This window comes from Pogona vitticeps, chromosome 5, assembly GCF_051106095.1.
Source record: "Pogona vitticeps strain Pit_001003342236 chromosome 5, PviZW2.1, whole genome shotgun sequence".
NCBI lineage: Eukaryota > Metazoa > Chordata > Lepidosauria > Squamata > Agamidae > Pogona > Pogona vitticeps.
In genome coordinates, this window is record NC_135787.1 from 163,149,826 (window position 1) to 163,168,977 (window position 19,152).

Below are 19,152 nucleotides of genomic sequence, written 5' to 3' on the forward strand. Positions count from 1 at the left end.
CTTGTAGTAAGATTTATTTAGAAAGGCAATGTAGAAAAGTAATGTTACTATTTAATATTTTAAAAGTGTGTACTTAAAGGTTTCAGTTCATAAATGCTTATGCCATAATAAATACCTTAGTCCTTAAGGTATTTCAAGACTCATTATTTGAAATTTATTATTTTAAGACTCATTATTCATTGTTTTTGAATGCATATATTTAAAAACAAAACCTATAGCATTTATGAATGAGACTATGCAAAAGTAAGGATGCACATTAGGAATAATTGCATTTGGACATACAAGCCAGGATTGCTTGCTTATTGTGACTATGCAGTATGCTGGCACACACAGTTGACTTGGTCCCATGTCATGGAAGCGAATAAGGTACAGTATAGGTGTTTTTTGTGCCCTAATGTAGTTATGTCAAGTTTCTGGCCACACAACCCAAATCTCTTTGGTTGAAGTGGGCAAAGCGAAGCTTCTTATGAGTGATAAGGAGATTGTTTGTAAGTCAGCTGCTGAGTTAACAGTTCCATAGAATTTTAATACTTTTTACAAAAAACATGAATGTAATGTGATTTCCTATATTTCATATTATTACTACGAATGTCAGTCATAGCTTTTAATATATTGCAAATTTGTTATTTTGGGGCTATGTCTATTTAGACAGAGAGTTGTATATAAACAGAACATGTATTTAATAAAAAATGATAATTTCCTTTTGGTTTTAGAATTACTAGCATATTTTAGATCTGTACTTTCTGTTTTCTCTGAGAGATTGGAGAAATACATCTGCTGCCACTAACTGAAAATATAATTAAAGTGAAATATAATTAAAGTACATTTGAAATCATTCTAAGTATTTTTGGAACCTTGGGGGGGCGCTAACTGTGGTAGTGTAACCTGGTAGTTGTATGAAATGGGGCGACACATCTGTCTTGCCTTCAGATAAATTTTAGTAATAAAAGTTATTCAGAGGCAAAGTTGCTCAAATTGTGGAGCCTTGGATATTGTTGGACAATTATTCTTATAACACCCCCCATTGGCTACGTTGGCTGGAACAGATGGGAATTGTAGTCTGACAATGTTTGAAGAGCTACGAGTTGCTCACTCTGGAGTAGAGGAACAAAGAGTTTTGTAAACCTGAAGTTCTGGTTGCATCCTCCTGGATCAGTATCACTTTGTGTAGTCTCTTCTTGTTTTCACAGTTTCAGGATCTGCAGTGAGGTTTGGTGTTGCAGGACTTCTTAAGCAATGAACCCTGTTTCCATAGTCTGTGGATTTTTATCAACCTACTAAAATGCTTTGTAACTTCCTCTCCCTGCTCTCTTGAGCAGAATCCGGAAACTTTGGTGCCTGAGGCCACTTCTGCAATTGCAAGAGTTATGAGTTAGATGGGGGTGAGAGGAATTATCTCCATCTTGCAAATGTTCTGGATCTAGAAGAAAATAAAATCAACAGAAAATGTACTCTGCATTGTGGCATGTCACAGTAACCTGTTCCTCTCTTATTTCTCTGTCTACCTCCTTTCAGTGCTACAGTTGAAGCTCCAGCAGCGCCGAACACGTGAGGAGCTGGTTAGTCAAGGGATCATGCCTCGTAAGTATAACTTTTAAAATAAACATCTCCTTCCTCTTTGAATGCTAAGTATCTTTATTGAAAGTAGAAATAGCTTGGAAATGTCTGTTCTTGCAGGATTCATTTAGACAATATTCTCAGAATCCATCCTGTGCTATTAAAGTCATGTTTAATGTTCTAGCATAGACATAAAAATAATGGTTTTAAATGTTTGAAGTACTGGGTGCATGGTAATCTTTTGAGTATGCGCCTGTCATGTATGAGCAAGAAGTGTGGTTGCGCACATGCTTAGTAAAGCCTTGACTGGAAGAATGTCAGGGTAACAAAACAGAGTTTTTTTGTACTTGCTATAGTGAGGAGTCACATCAAAACTAGTAGGCAGCAGTTATTTTATTTTATGATGATAGATATACAGCAGCTTGCTAGTTGCGGATTAAATATATGATAAATCAAGCATAAGTAGGTAAAAGAAAAGCTTTGAATATAACACATTCCATATGTGGAAAAATATGGCAGAAATCGACTGAAAACATCATATGCATTGGCAGCAATAATATGGGCTCCATGAGACAAGCAGATAGATTATCATGTTTTCTCCACTTCCCCCATGGCTTTCACAAAGGGTGTTAATCCTGTTATGAAATTGAGTAATCATTTGCCAAGTGCTCCCATACCTTCATGTTTGTAACACAAATAATAAACTTTTCATTTATGGCTTAGAATGATTTTTTTTTCAGTTAGCTGTAAATCATAGAACTTGTTACACTTCTAGTCTAGAAGGAAACAAGGCATTTTTTTAAAATAATGTGCTGAAATAAAATGAATAGTAGATAAAACATCATAAGCATTAGTTGCATATATATATGGCATGGCATAACTGGAGTCAATTCATTTTCCTTATTCCCATAGTCCTTATTTTTTAACTGTGAAACTGTTCATAGATTTAAAGAGACGATAATCAATTAATCTATAAATAAATAAATACATTTTCATAAGGATAATTTCATTTCTCTTCACAATAGCAATAAATGTCCTTTTATGGGTACATTTTTGAAAAAGAAAAAAAAACCAGGTTTATATTATTTATATAACTACAGTAAACTGGATGGATCAAAAGAAATGTTTCTTATAAGCCCCCAAAATTGTTACACCACAGTTTGTTTTGGTAAGTGAGTGCAGAAAAAAAGTAGGTTTCAGTTAATGTGGTAGCATCAAAGAGTGTGTGCCTGCTTGTAGAATGGCATGATGGCAAATGTTTAAGGGAGCTGTAGTCTAAAACATTTGGAGGAATTGTTTAAAGTGGTACAGGGCCATGGTTTCCCATCCCGGCTATAAACCGCAGAAGCCTGCGCTGCAGGGTCAGAAGACCAAGCAGTCGTAAGATCGAATCCACGCGACGGAGTGAGCGCCCGTTGCTTGTCCCAGCTCCCGCCAACCTAGCGGTTCGAAAGCATGCAAATGCGAGTAGATAAATAGGTACCATCTCAGTGGGAAGGTAAACAGCGTTCCGTGTCTAAATCACACTGGCCATGTGACCACGGAAAGATTGTCTTCGGACAAACGCTGGCTCTATGGCTTGAAGAGCGGGATGAGCACCGCCCCCTAGAGTCGGACACGACTGGACAAAAATTGTCAAGGGGAACCTTTACCTTTACCTTTACAAGCCTTTACAAGCATGCAATGCTGTCAGGTATTAACTCAGTATCCACACTTAAGATAAGTAGCATATGCATATGAAGGGCACACCTGTGTACACACATTGTGTTGCCCTGGTGACATCATAAGTGGATCAGACAGGATTTAAGACCAATTTTACTCTTCTGCTACAATAGTTTATTTTCCAACATGGGCATTAATGGAAACTACTTAAATTGGAGATGGTGGTAGTAAAGAGAATACCATTAAGATGGAGGACTGCCCTGCCCCTCCAGATCTGACTTGCCCCACTCAGCAGATCACATATTGAAACCAGTTTATCTCATACCAGAGCAGGAGAGCGGATGGGCTGAGGCAATCCATTTCTGTTTAGTCCCACTAATTCTGTGGTGATGTATGATAGAAAATGTGTACAAAAGAATCAGTTACTTTTTTTCAGTCAAGTGGTACCATCTTCTAAATTTGGTAGTGCCAAACTTGTAATTAAAAACAGTCACTTTGAAATACAAACTAATCTTTTAGTTCTGAAAGCTGGTACTGTGCTAATATACATTTGTTTTTGTTGAAAGCTGGAAAGTAGCTTTGTTGTTCCTGGTGTACAATGTGGACTGCTCTCATAATGAAAGTGCACATCTTTTTCTCTCTCCTTAAATGTGCACTTTAAATGTAAAAATGTTCAGACATGTCTTAATCTTGCTTTTTTATACATGCCAAGCTTGATCACACTGGACATCCATTTTGTAATTTCTTTATATAAACAAAAGTAAAAAAAGAAGTTGGACCTTTAATTACCACATGACAGAATAAGAATTAAATTCTTTTTATGGTGGTCTCATGTCTTGCCTTGTTTAGTGTTATATTTGGATTTCATAGATAGTTTGGCATTTAGAGATCTGATAGTCCTTTAGTAAGGTAGTTTAATTTGGTAGTGTTTAAATTTTCAAAAACCATATGGTTCTGGTTTCTGCTTATTTGTCCGGTATCCTCCTTTCATGTTAGCGAAGCCTTTGTTACTGGAGCATTAACCTTGCTTAATAAAAACAGTTCCTGATGTATAGCTCAGTAGTTTAGATATCTGGCTGGGGAGCCAGAGGTTGGGAGTTTGATTCTCCACTGTGTGTTCTGTGAGTAGAGCCTACCTGTGTGGCCTTGGGCAACCTTTACAATCCCCAGAAGATAGGAATGGTAAACCACTTCTGAGTATTCTCTACCAGGAAAACTCTGAAAAGAGTCACCATAACTCAGAGTTGACTTGATGATACATGATGATGTTGATTAAGGATAGCTATTCCAGATGTGGAATAGACTTTGGAAAAGGCCTTGATGTTGGGAAACTGTGAAGGCAAGAGGAGAAGGGGACGACAGAGGATGAAATGGTTGGACAGTGTCATCGAAGTAACCAACATGAATTTGACACAACTCCGGGAGGCAGTGGAAGACAGGAAGGCCTGGTGTGCTCTGGTCCATGGGGTCACGAAGAGTCGGACACGACTAAACAACTAAACAACGACGATTCCAGATGTATTGCTTTTTTGGTGAAACTACCCATATTCCCAAATACATAGAAGCATTGCAGTCAAAGAGCTAAAGTGGTGCTGTCTTTACATGTTGGGCATTCTTCCTAGAACGGATTTCTGATCAGAGCAGTTTGTTCCAAAATAGATCTGCTTTTGAGAGTTGGGTTAAAAACAGATTTTATATATTTTCCCCCAAGTACACTTAAGCTTGATTAAATATCCATTGAAAACAATCCATGTTATCTTAGAAGAATGCAGTCTTTGGAGTCCAGTTGTGTCCTTTTGTTACATGTTAAACCAGAGGATTTAAGAACTCTTCATGTGGCTTCGCTAACTTTCTTGGTAAGCTGATAGTGAAATATTCTTTTTTCTTGAGTAACTTGTAAAATGTGATGAGCTTTGTCAGACTTGGAGCTTGTAAACCTGCAAGTACTTTACATAAACATGGGCAGTAGATAGTTTGACATATCGTAATGCCTTGTGTCTGTCACCATCAGAATTTACTAATTTAAAAGCACTATTTCTAGAAAAGAGGTCAGTGTGTGACATCAGGCCAGGTTGTAGTTCTCTAGCAGTGTATATGCTTTGCATGCAAAATGTCTCAGGTTTTTCCAGGAAAAGATTGTATTTTTTTCCCTTACATTCTGCTGCTTGAAGCCTTATTAGAATAGCAGTCATCTCTCATATCCTTTTATCTGTTCTAAAATATAGCACAACTGAGAGAAGACCTGCTTTTTTTCCTTGACCCCCTCTGTGAAGTGCTGAATTCTTGGAAAATTACATGTCTTTCTTTTGCACTCTGGTTTGGATAGAAGAAAAAAGTGCACACTGCTCCCAAAGCCTACCACTGTTGGTAGATAGTACTATGCATGATTTCTTTCACCAGAAAGATTTCTCTTTGGCTGGTAAAGTTGTGGATGTTTGCATAAGTTTAGTGTAGTGCTTAGAATGTCAAGTAATGGCAAACAGACCTTTCAATTCTCCATTCTGCCATAAAGCTGGTGACAGCAAGATCATCATTTCTCAGTCCAGCCTTCCTCATGGACATAAGGATAAAATTGCAGGGGACAATAGTTCATTTTCTACTGAATTCCTTGCAAGAAAACTGAGATGCAGATGAAATAAAATAAAAGAGAAAACAAATTATTTTGAATAGTAAAAACATAATGCATAGATGAAACAAAAGTTATGTGGCATTACTCATCACATGAGGTTTAAATATTGAGTAAAGCTGTTACTCAGATTCTATACCATGAGAACATTTTCTTGGTATATTCACTAAGAACTTCAGATACTGCTTCCTGCACTTTGTGTGTGTTTGATTCTCTAAACTTTATAATTAAACTTCCCAGTCAATCAGAAAAAGACACATCTACAGCCTCTGATCAACTCAGTAAAAGAAGCCGCAACTGTGAGTATTAAAACTCGAGCAGGGCTGTGAATGGCAGGACTTTGGAGGTCACTAATTCATGGAATTGTCATAAATTGAAAGTGACATGACAGCATGTAGCAGCAAGAACAGACTCTCAAATAGTCCCTGGACTGAAATACGCAGCATTGTTTCTTCCATGAGAAGGAATGAAATACATTGTGTTTTTATACAAATACAGTGGCGCCTCGCTTTATGATTGCTCCATTTAACGACGAAACCACATTACGATGAACTTTTTGCGATCGCTTTTGCGATCGCTTTACGATGTTTCCTATGAGGGAATTTCGCTTTGCGATGATCGGTTCCCTGCTTTGGGAGCCGACTCTTCGCAAAACGATGATTTTCGGACAGCTGATTGGCGGTTTCAAAATGGCCGCCGGGTAAACAAAATGGCCCCCCGCTGTTTTCTGGGACGGATTCCTCGCTGCATAGGCAATGAAAATGGCCGCCCTATGGAGAATCTTCACTGGACGGTGAGTTTCCAGCCCATCGGAACGCATTAAATGGGTTTTAATGCATTTCTATGGGCTTTTTAATTTCACTTTACGACGTTTTCATTCTACAGCGATTTTGCTGGAACGAATTAACGTCGTAATGCGAGGCACCACTGTATTTCAAACTGAATTCACAATAAGTAGTGCATTGCATAATAAGGTTGTTAGTTCTAATTTCATCTCCATCAGTTGTACACCACATGTAAGGCAAAGGATGAAACTACTGGTCTTCTGACTTTAAAACAGTGGTTCTTAACTTTTGTTACTTGGATGTTTTTGAACTGCAATTCCCAGAAACCCCAGCCCAGCACAGTTGGTGGTGAAGACTTCTGGGAGTTGCAGTCCAAAACTCCTGAGTAACCTAAAGTTAAGAACCAGTGCTTTAAAATGCAGTTATCTTCCAAGACAGAAATGTTACTTTAGCAGGGTATGCTTGCATGAATTCTGATTTAAATCCACAAGAGACATCTATTCAGCTGAATATAGTCAGCGCTGAAACTTAGATCTTCCATTGTGCATTCTGCTGGTTGCTGGATGTTGTCAGTGCTTCCAAACCATCAGTCAGGAAGGAAATCCACAGAAACTGATTGTGAAAAAATAGCCTGTGGTCTTGTGGTTAGTGCTGCACATAGGCATCCATCTCTTTCTTTGTTGTAAGATAAGTACTGTGAAGAGGGAGGTATAGTGGAGATGTCCCTGGCTTGGATTCTTTGTACAGGCTTAATTTTTGTCAGCCAGCTAAGTTGAGGGGATTTGAGAATGGCTGCCCCAAACCTAAGCACTATGACATTGTAGGGAATTATAAGGATTTACTTAAAAGTCTTTGTGTCTCCTATTTATTGCTATTTACTCTCCTTAATACATGCCAGTGAGTTATCTTCATTTACAATCAACAGACCATTATATTGTATACTGTATAATAACAGGGGGTCCCCAACCTCTGATCCACGGCCCATGGCCTGGGCCGGACTGGGCTGTGGAGACAGATCCCCCCATGCACTCCTGCCCCCTGCACAGCTCCTTTGCGCATGCACGTGAGTGCGCAAGCGCCCCACCCTTCGCAAATGCGAGCAAGTGCCCTCGGGGGGCATGGGGAGTGCCCCACTTTCCCCAACCAGTCCGTGGAGTTTAAAAGGTTGGCGACCGCTGTATTAATACGTATCATCACATATTAATATGCTGATGATACAAATCTATAAAAATGCTAAGCACTATGTATGTAATACCAAACATAATTACATGGTCTAGTGAGAATGGACAGATTCAACATCTTTGCCACTTATTTAATGGCTGGCCTATTGGAGTCTTGAAGCAAAATACTGTAATCATAAGATACTTAGAAGAGCAGCCAAGGAGGGGCTGGGTAATATTATTTTAAATAGTATTAAGTCTTTCCTAGCCCTTTGATTAAAAACCTGCCATGGGAGTATTTAAAAAAACTCTGTTCAATCCTCTGGCAAGGGCAGCATCTTATATTCTTTGGGGTTTCACTGTATTTCCCATCTATTAAATTGGAAGAGAGAATGCACAGCGAGGAATCAAACTCCCAACCTCTGGCCCTGCAGCCAGACACCTATAAGTCACTGAACTATTCAGCCAGACAAGCCAAAGCAGAAGCCTTCCTACATTAAGGAAATGGTTAGGTTTCCTAAATTGAATATTTTTTACAAGGAAGGCATAATATCCCTAGTGACTGAGAGGAGCAAGATTCCGATGCTGCTCATTCTTGGTAGTCTGTATCCAGTAACCTGTGTTCTATTTAGCAATTCATTTAACACCCTCCAAGTCCGTAGGTACCAATTAGAGGGTAATAAACCCACTGGAGTGATTTTTAACCATAGCCCTTAGCCAAGATGATTCATAAGAAACATGTATAAGCCGTAAGAAAGCAGCAGAGCCAAAAGGGGATAGAATATATCCATTTTATAGAGTCCAGACCAGTCTTCAAATTCAGACCTGCTCCAGCAACACAAATGTTGTTACATGCTGGCAAATTATTCCGAATATATGGTTACCGAATTACTGATCTCCAGAAAGTCTTTAACAGCCCTGTGAACTCAAGGCTGCAGGCTCTTTTATTGAGTCATGCCATCTTGCTTGTGGTCTTCCTTTTTTCCTGCTGTTGTCAACATCTCCAAACATTGACTTTTCCAGTTATTCTTGGCGTCTCTTGATGTGGTCAAAGTATCATAGAGTCATTTTAATTATTTTTGCTTCTAGAGAGAATTCATGATTAGGAACCCCAAATATTAATACAGATGAACTTTCAATACTGGCTGTAATTTTTCACTTTTTAGTTAATTTGGGGGGGGGGTATACAAATTTAATAAATAAATAACCTTTATTCCTGTTTTTTGTTTTGTTTTGTTATAGAGTAGGATCTTAATACTTTTTTATTTAGATTTTTTTACTGACTGAACCTGTTGTGTTTTTTACTGTTATTTTCCTACTATAGATTTTACTGTTCTCTGTTGTTTCCTTGAACAGAGGGGCTTGCTTACTGTTGTGATGCACAAATCACACATGCTGTAGCTCACAATCCTTTGTTTCTCCCCTTTTAAAGTTTCATGTGTTGTGAAACTGTTAGTTCCACATAGTTGTTGCACTTGGTCAGGCGTACATATTTTGGCTGTATTTTGGAGAATACAAAGCTTTTCTATATACCCTAATATAATGATACATGTGGAGTGTTGAATACTTCTCATAGTTCTTCACCTCCCTCCCCGGTTCCTGATGGAAAGCTTGTGTTTATATGATCATAAAGATGGGGGTTTGATACAAAGCATCATAGTGCTGTGCATTCAGTGTCAGTGAATTCAGTATAAGTTAATTTCTGGTGAACATATAGAGGAGTGTACCCTTATTTCAGCAGATCAGGTTTATTGAACTAGATCAAATCTTGAATTTAAGTTGTGCATTTCATACCCTCTGCACTTTTATATTCAGACATTGTTCATTGTCCCTGCTTTGCATTGCTGGCTATAGTTACCCAGGAGGGGAAGGACCTCAGAACATTATGATGTTTTAGAATTGTTAGACTGGTATGTGAATAACTGCCCTCCAGTACATACTTATATTTCCTCACCCCATTTTTCAAATCAGAGGTTTCAGAACACATCAGAAATATAGTTGCATTCATTGTTCAGGATAGTCATAAATTCTAATAAACGGAACTTCCAGAAATCTGTATTAATTCTTTTCAAATCCAGTTAAGTTTGCCGTCACTAAACACTGTGTTAATTCCTTACATAGGCCAATAACATCAAATCTGTCCTGCCTGAATTTCATGGTATCAGCGTTCCCTCTAATTTTCAGCTGGGTAGGGCTCCATGCCTCTTGCGTGTGCCTCCACCCCTGCATGTGACTCCATCCCCATGGGATTCCTTTGTGACCAGAACCAAAAGGGCTGGAAATGCATGCTGTGAGTGCACAAAGGAGGTGGAAAGCTACTCAGAGGGGGCGGAGTCATGTTCACTTGCACAACAGCACACATTAGAGGGAACCTTGCATTATATTGTTAACTCTTCTGCCAGCTCAGTCATTTTCAAATGTATGTGATTGCCCGCTACTAGTACATATGCTGTCACCCAGTATGGTGTAGTGATGGACTAGGACTCTGGAGAACACGGTTTGAACCCCTGCTCTGCCATGAAAACTAACTAAGGAAATGGAACTGATAAAACCACTACTTAAATACCTCACTTACATTGAAAACCCTACAGTGGACCCTCGACTTACAGACGGCTCCACTTACAGACTTTTTGAGTTACAGTCTTCTCTGGCTGCAAAATTTAGGTTCGACTTGCAGCCGGAGAATCGACTTACAGACTGGAGGGAAAAAACCAAAATGGAACAAAAATGGCTGGTTATGGATTAATCGGTTTTCAATGCATTGTAGGTCAATGGAGCCTCAACTTACAGACTTTTTGACCTGCAGCCACTGTTCCAATACAGATTAATTCCGTAAGTCGAGGGTCCACTGTATTTGGGTTGGTATAAATTGGTTCTGACTTGATGGCAAATAACAACAACAAAGTACATATGTTCAGAATGTCATATAGCCTGTCTTTCTATAATAAACCTTGTTGGCCTCTGAAATATCTTCAGTTAGTAGTTTTATCAGGGAAAAAATGTTTGTATTTCTTCATCTGGGATACTATCTACGTATTTTAAAAACATATGTTACTTTAAAAAAAAATAAACATATTTTTTCCAAAATTCTTTTTGTTCGCACTTACTGTACCATCTGCTGAATAGCAGTTGGCAGTCACAACCCTGGACCTTTAAGAAGAAAAAGCTTTATGAACTATAAGAAACAGTTTCTTGATGAAAAATTGTACATAGACAACTTAGCTTCTGTATACTAAAGTGGTTCATGGCTTTAGGTATCTTAATAGTATTCTCCTTAATAAAATGCAGGGAGAAAAGATTTAGTTTCTCCACAGTGGCCTGGTTTAAGTTTTGTTTATAAATCAAAGTTGTCAAATGGCTCTATTTAACAGTGAGTTAAATTAATATGCTGCTAAAAGTACAACTACACTTGCTTGAATTTTGCTGCTGTTACTATTCTTCTGAATGTGAATGTGAATCTCATCCTTTCATTTTCAAAATAATCTTACTTGATTATAGCTCATTTGTTTAAGCTATGAAATTATTGTTTTTTGCTTTGGGTTGGTCTTATTCTATATTAGCAGAGTTTTGGTGCCTATAACCTATCATTGTCTTAAACATTTTACCTGTCTTGTCACTATACTGTTTGGTAATTAAAGGGGAAAAAACTTCAAAAATATGTGCCATCAAGTCATTTCTGTTGTGTGGTGACTATATGAGTTAATGACTTCCAAAATACCATGTCATTAACAGCATGATAGCAGGATGATAATCTGCTTTATTCTATTAACTATCCAAGGTGATTTTTTTTTTGGAGGTGGAGCTTATGTTATAAACTGTTTTGGGCCACATGTTCGGAGATCTGTTCATAAGATTTTAAATATATATTTCACAATTCACCAGGCTTTCTACTTGTCTTGCAATCTATAATACTAGTATTTACTTACATCTCTAGGAACAAGTCTAGAGAGAATGGGGCATTGCACTGCTATATTTTATTTTCTTATTAAAGCCTTAATGAATTTCTATTGGGAATCTTAAAAGTCATAAAATATCTGCATGTGCAAATAATATAGAAAAGTTGGAATGCAGTGCTGAAATATAGAACATCAAGGTTTGGAGAGGTAGCTTTCCTAATCCTCCCTTGTGTGCTTTATACAGTTTATGTCCTGAAGAGGTGAATATTTCTTCAATATTATTGGAATAAAGATAGGTTGGTCTATAAAGGGTCCATATCTTGATCGTTGAAATCATACCTAGATCCTGGTTGATGATATTTAGCAACGATTAGCAGCAACTTCCATGTTTTGACGTTCTTTTTCACAATCTTCAGGACATAAACTTCTTTAGAAAGGAAAGTTGGGGGGAAAGGCAACTTTTTAGAATTACTGAGCATTGGTTAGTGCAGTTCATCAACTTGGTTTCCTTCACCGAGGCAACATCTTAAGGCCACGTTGGAAAAAAAGTTTGGCTTCCTAACTGCTATGGTAGAGTTGCATGACAGTTCTGGGTCATTTATCATGTTCTTTTTAGCCTGCCAAGAAGAATGTACACTGGTTAGTTTGGAGGGGGGGGTCTGCTAATACATAGTGCACCAGTGATCATTTTTCAGATTTTGGGTCTTTCCAGGATAACGTTGCGGGGAAATAGAGGGAGGCTGGTTCCCTTTCAGCATTTTCAAAGGTCAGCAGTGACATTGTTTGCCTTGTCTTAGTGCCAGCATTGGGGGAAATTATATGCAAAAGTGTTTTTCCAAAGAAATTCACATGAGAATTTTAAAGTATTTCTATTTGGCGTAACACTAAAAGATAAGAGACTAGTCTGTTGTCATTCCCTTTTATTGCCTGGAATGCCAAGCAAGAGGCTGCATTGCTGAAGTCTATCTGCTCTCATAGAATGATTAAAACTCCTCCACCAGCTCTTGTGTTGCATTTCTAGCAATTATTGCTTACTCTTCTGTTCTTGGCAGAACACTCTAGAGATCACAGGACAGGTTACTGCGACCACCACCAAATTGTTATTGCTATAATGAAAATGGAGGATCACCAGGTGACATAAAAATATCTGATAACGATGATATTTTGTATGTCACAGATGATTATGAGAATGCCTCTCCTTTAGAATCACTATTCCCTAATGTTGGAGGCTGGCACATTGGTTCAGTAGCTGGTACAGTAGATGCCAACTTAGTCAAAGCTGAAATCAATCATCAAAGGAGTCTGAAGGATTTTGTGATGCAGACTGGCTGATACACTCTGACCAGATAAATCTCTTTTCTGCTGATAATAGTGTCGGAGTCCACTAGGTGCAGGGCATTATGTTGCCAGTGTTTCTTTCCATGTCCTTTGACACAGTTGAAGAAGATTCTTCACATACTTGATGTTTGGAAGGCTTTAGCTTTTTACATGCAAAAGGGCAGTTGTGTTTAGACAAACTCCACAAATTTTCAAGGCATTCTGTAGGCATAAGAAGGGACAAGCCATTTCTGCTCAGAGATTTGCTAAATAGGTTGTTAAAATCATTGCAGTGGATTATCAGTTGTCTTTTTGACATCGCAAGGAACAATTCCACCACTGCTATGGCCACTTCAACTGGATTCTTATATGGGGTTTCTTTACTGGAGTTGTGCAGGCCTGCCAAAGGATCTCAATCATCAACCTTTATACAATATTACTGCTTGGACAATAAGATGCAAAGGAACACTGCTTGTGGGAGGGCTGTCTATTGTCCATTTTCCAGGTGCCTATCCACCCGCCAGAACACTTCATACCAATGGAAAGTTAGTTTGTTAGAAGTAGCATACAATTTCGTAAGGCATGTTCAAGGTATTTTCTGCATTACAAAAGCACAGAGTACTTGGGGTTTTTTTGTTTTTGTTTTTTTGTTTGTTTTTGTCCTAGTCCTGAGTTCTTTCAGTAAACATTCTCTCAGGAGTTCTGAGACCAGACTCCTTAGACAAGTTTTCAAAGGGAGAAATTGCTCCAGGTCTGCGGCATTCTGAACTTTTGAACCTATCAGTCAGGACCCCAATTTTTGACTTTTTGACTGCTTCCTGGCCAAACCTGGATTTGTGCTGGCAAAGACATTCTGTGTCTAATTGTAAAAATATTTTAAAATATATATTTTTAAAAATAGAGAACAAATATTCAAAATATCATTTGTGTAAGCTGTGAAATTACTCTTTTTTGCTTTGGAGTTTGTCTTATTCTATGTTAGCAGAGTTTTGATACCTATATCCTATCAGTGTCTTAAACATTCTATCTGTCTTGTCACTATACTGTTGTTTGGTGATTAAAGGGGGGGGACTCCAAACATGTGTGCCATCAAGTCACTTCTGCTGTGTGGTGACTATATGAGTTAATTACCTCCAAAATACATCATTAATGCTTCTGCTCAGATCTTGCAAATCTGTAGCATCTCATGGTATATCTTCCTCTTTTTCTACTGCCCCTCCCCACTTTTCACAGCAATATAAATTCTTTTCTGATGAGTTTTGTATTTTCATTAGAAGTACATGGTAGGATAATCTCAGTTTACTCATTTTTGCTGGAGTCAGAGTTCAGGCTTGACTTGATTGAGCACCCACTTTTCTGCCTATCTGTATGGCGATCCTCCAAAACCACATTTCAAATGAGTTGAATTGGTTGATTGTATGCTTCTCTGAGGTTTTTTGATACAATATGGGCTTGAAATATTTTGATAAACATATATTGTCAGTGGAGGTGCAGACTTACGTAATTGACCAGCTTGGTTGGTACAGCAGTCGCTTCCATGTTCATGTCGCCTGTCTGTTACAGCTGATTAGCAGCCTATGCTTTGGGTCATCATCTTTGTTGAAACAGATACAATAGCTTGACAATTATTGTGACTACATGTGCTCCGTAGAAGTTGTTCTAATGAATATAATTTACATATTTTTCTTATGACTGCTATGTAACTGTGACGTGTTTTCAGTTAATTGTTATACATATGGCCCTTCAGTATAGACAGCATTAATTATTGCTGAATGTCACTCTTAAGATGCTTGCATAGTATCACTCTTTCTTCCTCTCCCTTCTCACCAGAGAGATAAATATTCTCTTGTGAGTTTTACCAGTACTTTACCGCAGTGTTCTGAGAAAAGATGTGTTGGCAGGCAGCAGTTGTCTTAGTCCCAGCCAGTATGATCTTACTGGAATCTGGCAGGGGAAGCCCTGCCAAATTCTTCCAAGGCTTGTACAGTGCTAGGCAGAAGTTGTTCAGGATCCTAAAATAGAACACCTTTTGGCCAGGGCTGTAGTAGAGAGAAAAGGCAAGAGGTTAAGCTCCTCCTTAGATTTTCCTGCCACCTTTTAAATTGGTAGGTAAATGTTCTCAGCCTGCCTTTGTTGCTGCCTTCTGTGTGTGTGCTGCTATAAATGGTCAGATCGTAATGTGTGTGATAGTATGCAGTATTGATGCAGACTTGTATCACCAGACCATGTGTATTTGTATCTAGTTCTAGTGCTGATGTTTTCAGGCACATGAAGACATTTCCGATGATGACTTTTAGTAGCCCAACATCAAGTTCTGTCTTTGTATATTCTTCGCCGGAAAAAGGCTGCTTTTCTTTACGCCAGCAATGGCAAACCTGTGGCACGCGAGCCACAGCAGGCACACAGGGCCCTCTCTGTGAGCATGTGAGCCATAAGTCGCCATTGAGAAATATTTACCCGTGAAATAGGCTACATTCTAAGCTAATTCAGCTTGGCAAGATACCACATGTGGGTTAATCAGTAAGGAAGATCTGGGCCATATGCTGAACAGATGCAGAAAGGAGATGCCTTAGCATGTACTGTACCTTTTCTTTGGTGACTTTAAGAAGTATATCAGGGAAATAAATAAATAAAGAAGATAAAAACATAGTGGCACCTTAAAGACTAACGGTTATATTTTAATGTGAGCTTTCATGGACAACTCCATGCTTCCTTTAAGAAGTATGATCTTGTTCAGAAATTTACAACCAACTCTTGTAATTCACCTATTGTTGTCTTTTCACAGCTCTGAAAAGCCCAGCTGCATTTCATGAACAGAGAAGGAGTTTAGAACGGGCCAGGGTAAGTTATTAATTAGCTTTTGAAGAGTTATTTGTGCTGCCTTTCCAAATCTAGTGTTAAATTCTGCAGAACACTTCTTTTATTTTGAGGGTGTTGAGCAGAAGTGGACAAGCTGGTGTGTTCCAGGATTTTGTGACATACAGTACATCCAAGATCCATGTCCTCTGGGTATACTGGCTTGGTCTTATAGGAGTCATAATCAAACACATCTGGAGGACATCTTGGACTATGAGTGTTTCCATATTTCATGCTACCTGTGATGCAGTGTGAGTAGTTGCATCAGTAGGAGGCCTTACTTGAGGTTCACCATATCCTGTTCTGTTTCTTTTACAGACGGAGGACTACCTGAAACGAAAGATCCGCTCCCGGCCAGAGAGATCAGAGTTGGTGAGGATGCACATTTTAGAAGGTATGGTCCCTTAGTGTGTAGCCATGTAGTACATTAAAAAAACTAACTTTATATCTATGATTCTCACACATCATTCGTGTTTGTTTTGTTGGGTCAGGACTGTTCGAGTGGGCCAGGGATTGGAGGGCCTGGGAATTGGGATATGGTTGGGAGCTGGATTTTTGAAATACTGGTTAGAGACCAGTCTTTATGGATGCCTTCCAGTCTGTGTGTGCCAAAGAGTGTATTAGCATTCAAAAACCAGTGTTCACAAGGCACTCTGGCTTTTTAATTTCATTCATTTACCCATTTGCCAAATGACAGTTCCTGAACTCCACTGCCAGACAGCATCAGATTTTAAAGGCCAAAATGGAAATCTGATCACATGTTATCAAAAGCATGATCCACAGAACTGACCTCTGAATCTGTTGAACTTCTGGTGGGGGGCATCATATTTGCTGAAAGCTAGAAGCGGCACTATTATAATCTTGAAGTTATAGGCTGAGCAAACAATGTTGTTTTCAAAGTTCTCTAGACATACAGTTTATGTTACTGCATCTACTCTATAAGATGCCAGCAGAGCACTTCCTACATAGGAATACTGTCTTGATAATTTGCAAAGCATCAGTAAAGGGAGTGTTGGAAGGTGAAGTTTCACTTAGAACAAAAATGAACAATTCAGTGTTTAAAAGACCTTGAAATCTGCAATTTGTTAAGTTATTTGCACATCATTTGAAAATTGCTTCCAAAAGAATTAATTAGTTCAAAATAGGAAATGAATGACAAGGGAATTAAAGATATGCTAAAGAAGACAAAGAGACTGGAAAGAAGCTGAATAGATGAATTCTTTTCATCTGTCTTCACTGCAGAATTTATAGAGCAGATCCATGAATCAAAAATGTAATGTGTCCTTAAGATTGTCCTTTCACCAAAGCCTGAAAGGTGCCTGGTATAATGCAAGGCTTGGTTTTGTTTTTGCTTCCCCAATTTTGTACAGAGTTCAAGCAACTGAGAAGCGATAATATGTTCCTTGTCTCCCCCTCCCCTCTGTTCTTGGAGCAGAGACCTCTGCTGAACCTTCCCTTCAGGCTAAGCAGCTGAAGTTGAAGCGGGCCAGACTGGCTGATGATCTGAATGAGAAGATTGCCCAAAGACCAGGTCCCATGGAGTTGGTAGAGAAGAACATTTTGCCTGTTGAATCCAGCCTGAAGGAAGCAATAATTGGTAAGACTGGTGGCAAGAGGAGTTGTGCTTGTGTAGGATGAATATGACAGCAGCTCTCATTGTGCACCCCCCAAATTCCTTTAAATTCAGTGTGCTTGCTTGTTGTTAGTCATTCATCTAAGGCACTGTTTCTCAACCTTTTTCAAGTTGTGACCACCTGTTAAAATAACCAAGTAACATTTGACATCACCACCCTCCATAATGTTTGCATAAAAAGGCATTTTTAATGAGGTAAAGTCATTAGAGGCTAGTATGTCAGTAAAGGCTTCTTTCTCTTCCAAAGGGCCTGTTTCTCATACATACTCATAGACAATAACTTTAATATCCTACTCCAAAACATCAAGGAAGAAATTATTTAACGAGGGATACAATACATACAAGGCGAGCTGTGAATCTCCTTCCCAAAAACCTCTTTGTGACTCCTTTTTGGTTCCTGACCCTGAGGATGAGAGACACTGGTCTAAGCCTAAGGAATCTTTCTGTGGGATGGAGAAGAAAATAAATAGAAGTGAGCCATTGGGAGAAGTACAGAAAATGGGAAGAGATGAAGCTTCCAAAAGCAAATGGGAACAGATGCATGGTGTGCAAGTGCTACAGTAATGGAAAGGCAGCAGAGACGTAGCAGTTTCATGCTTTTGGCTGTTGTGCTGTCATTGGAAATAGTTGTGGAAATTAGTGTTGAATTAGGACAGCATGAATCTTCTTGTGGATGAAAATGAGGAGTAGCACAAATGAGCTTGGCATAAAGTCAGTTCAGATGCCAGAGGCTTACTTTCTGCTCCTGTTCTTGTTTTTAAGGACTGGACAGTTCTTTGTTTTCCATATTTTGCATATAAAGTAGGAACAAGGTTATCTTTTTCTAAGCATATAGATGTAGAATAGATTGTGAGTGGAAGTACTAGTAGCAGTCAGGCCTTACAGCTTATATAGTAACTATCAGTTCTGAAATGTGACAGCATGCATAAAGAATCTCTGGACTTGGTGATAAAAACAATATTTTGCAAAGAAGATGTCTAAAGCTGGTTTGCATTAGATATAAGCATGGTCCTGAAGTCTTTTTGCTAATTATTTCTGACCTACTATCTGTGTTTTAACTAGCGGACTTCCATGTTTTCAGTAGGTCAAGTGAACTACCCGAAAGTAGCTGCAGATAATTCCTCCTTTGATGAGGATAGTAGTGATGCCCTTTCTCCAGAACAGCCAGCAAGCCATGAATCCCAGGGATCTGTGCCATCTCCAATGGAAGCACGTGTTGTTGAATCCCTTCCCACCTCCACAGTGGCATCCCCTCCTCAGGTAAGAATGTGAACTGTTTGTTCTTGTTGAACTTGATGATTTGGCCATGATTTGGCAATGTTTGTATATATTTCTGAGAAAAGAAGGGAAATTTGCCTTTTGTAAAATGTGAATGCCAAGGGGGTTTGTGTTGATTTGCTGAGAAAACATTTGATATCTGAAACTTCAAATAGCAGTAATGGAATTCCTGTTGTTGATTTAATTTGTGAAGAAAATAAATGGCCATGAACTGCAAGTTGTATCCTATTTGGGGGAGAAAGCAGGGCCAGGTTTTCTGCTCTGGTGGTTTTGATCCTGAGAACAGGGTTTCCTGACATAACTGGGTTTCCCTGCACCAGAGAAGCAAAGTTAAAGGAAGGAAGAAGCATCTGAAAAGAGTCTTGTCTGTCTTTTCTGCCTG

The 19,152-nt window shown here is 38.7% G+C and overlaps 1 protein-coding gene across 4 annotated transcripts in view; it reads left to right on the forward strand.

The window, feature by feature from the left end:
* Window positions 1-19,152, forward strand: part of MRTFA (myocardin related transcription factor A) — a 109,856-nt gene that overhangs the window by 78,266 nt on the left and 12,438 nt on the right. For all 4 annotated transcript variants that reach the window (XM_078376136.1, XM_078376137.1, XM_020787831.3 and 1 more), the window contains 5 exons: window positions 1,516-1,581; window positions 15,789-15,844; window positions 16,178-16,253; window positions 17,295-17,456; window positions 18,574-18,752. In XM_078376136.1, coding sequence (XP_078232262.1) covers window positions 1,575-1,581; window positions 15,789-15,844; window positions 16,178-16,253; window positions 17,295-17,456; window positions 18,574-18,752 — 480 coding nt within the window. In that variant the 5' untranslated portion in view covers window positions 1,516-1,574. The remainder of the gene's footprint in view (window positions 1-1,515; window positions 1,582-15,788; window positions 15,845-16,177; window positions 16,254-17,294; window positions 17,457-18,573; window positions 18,753-19,152) is intronic.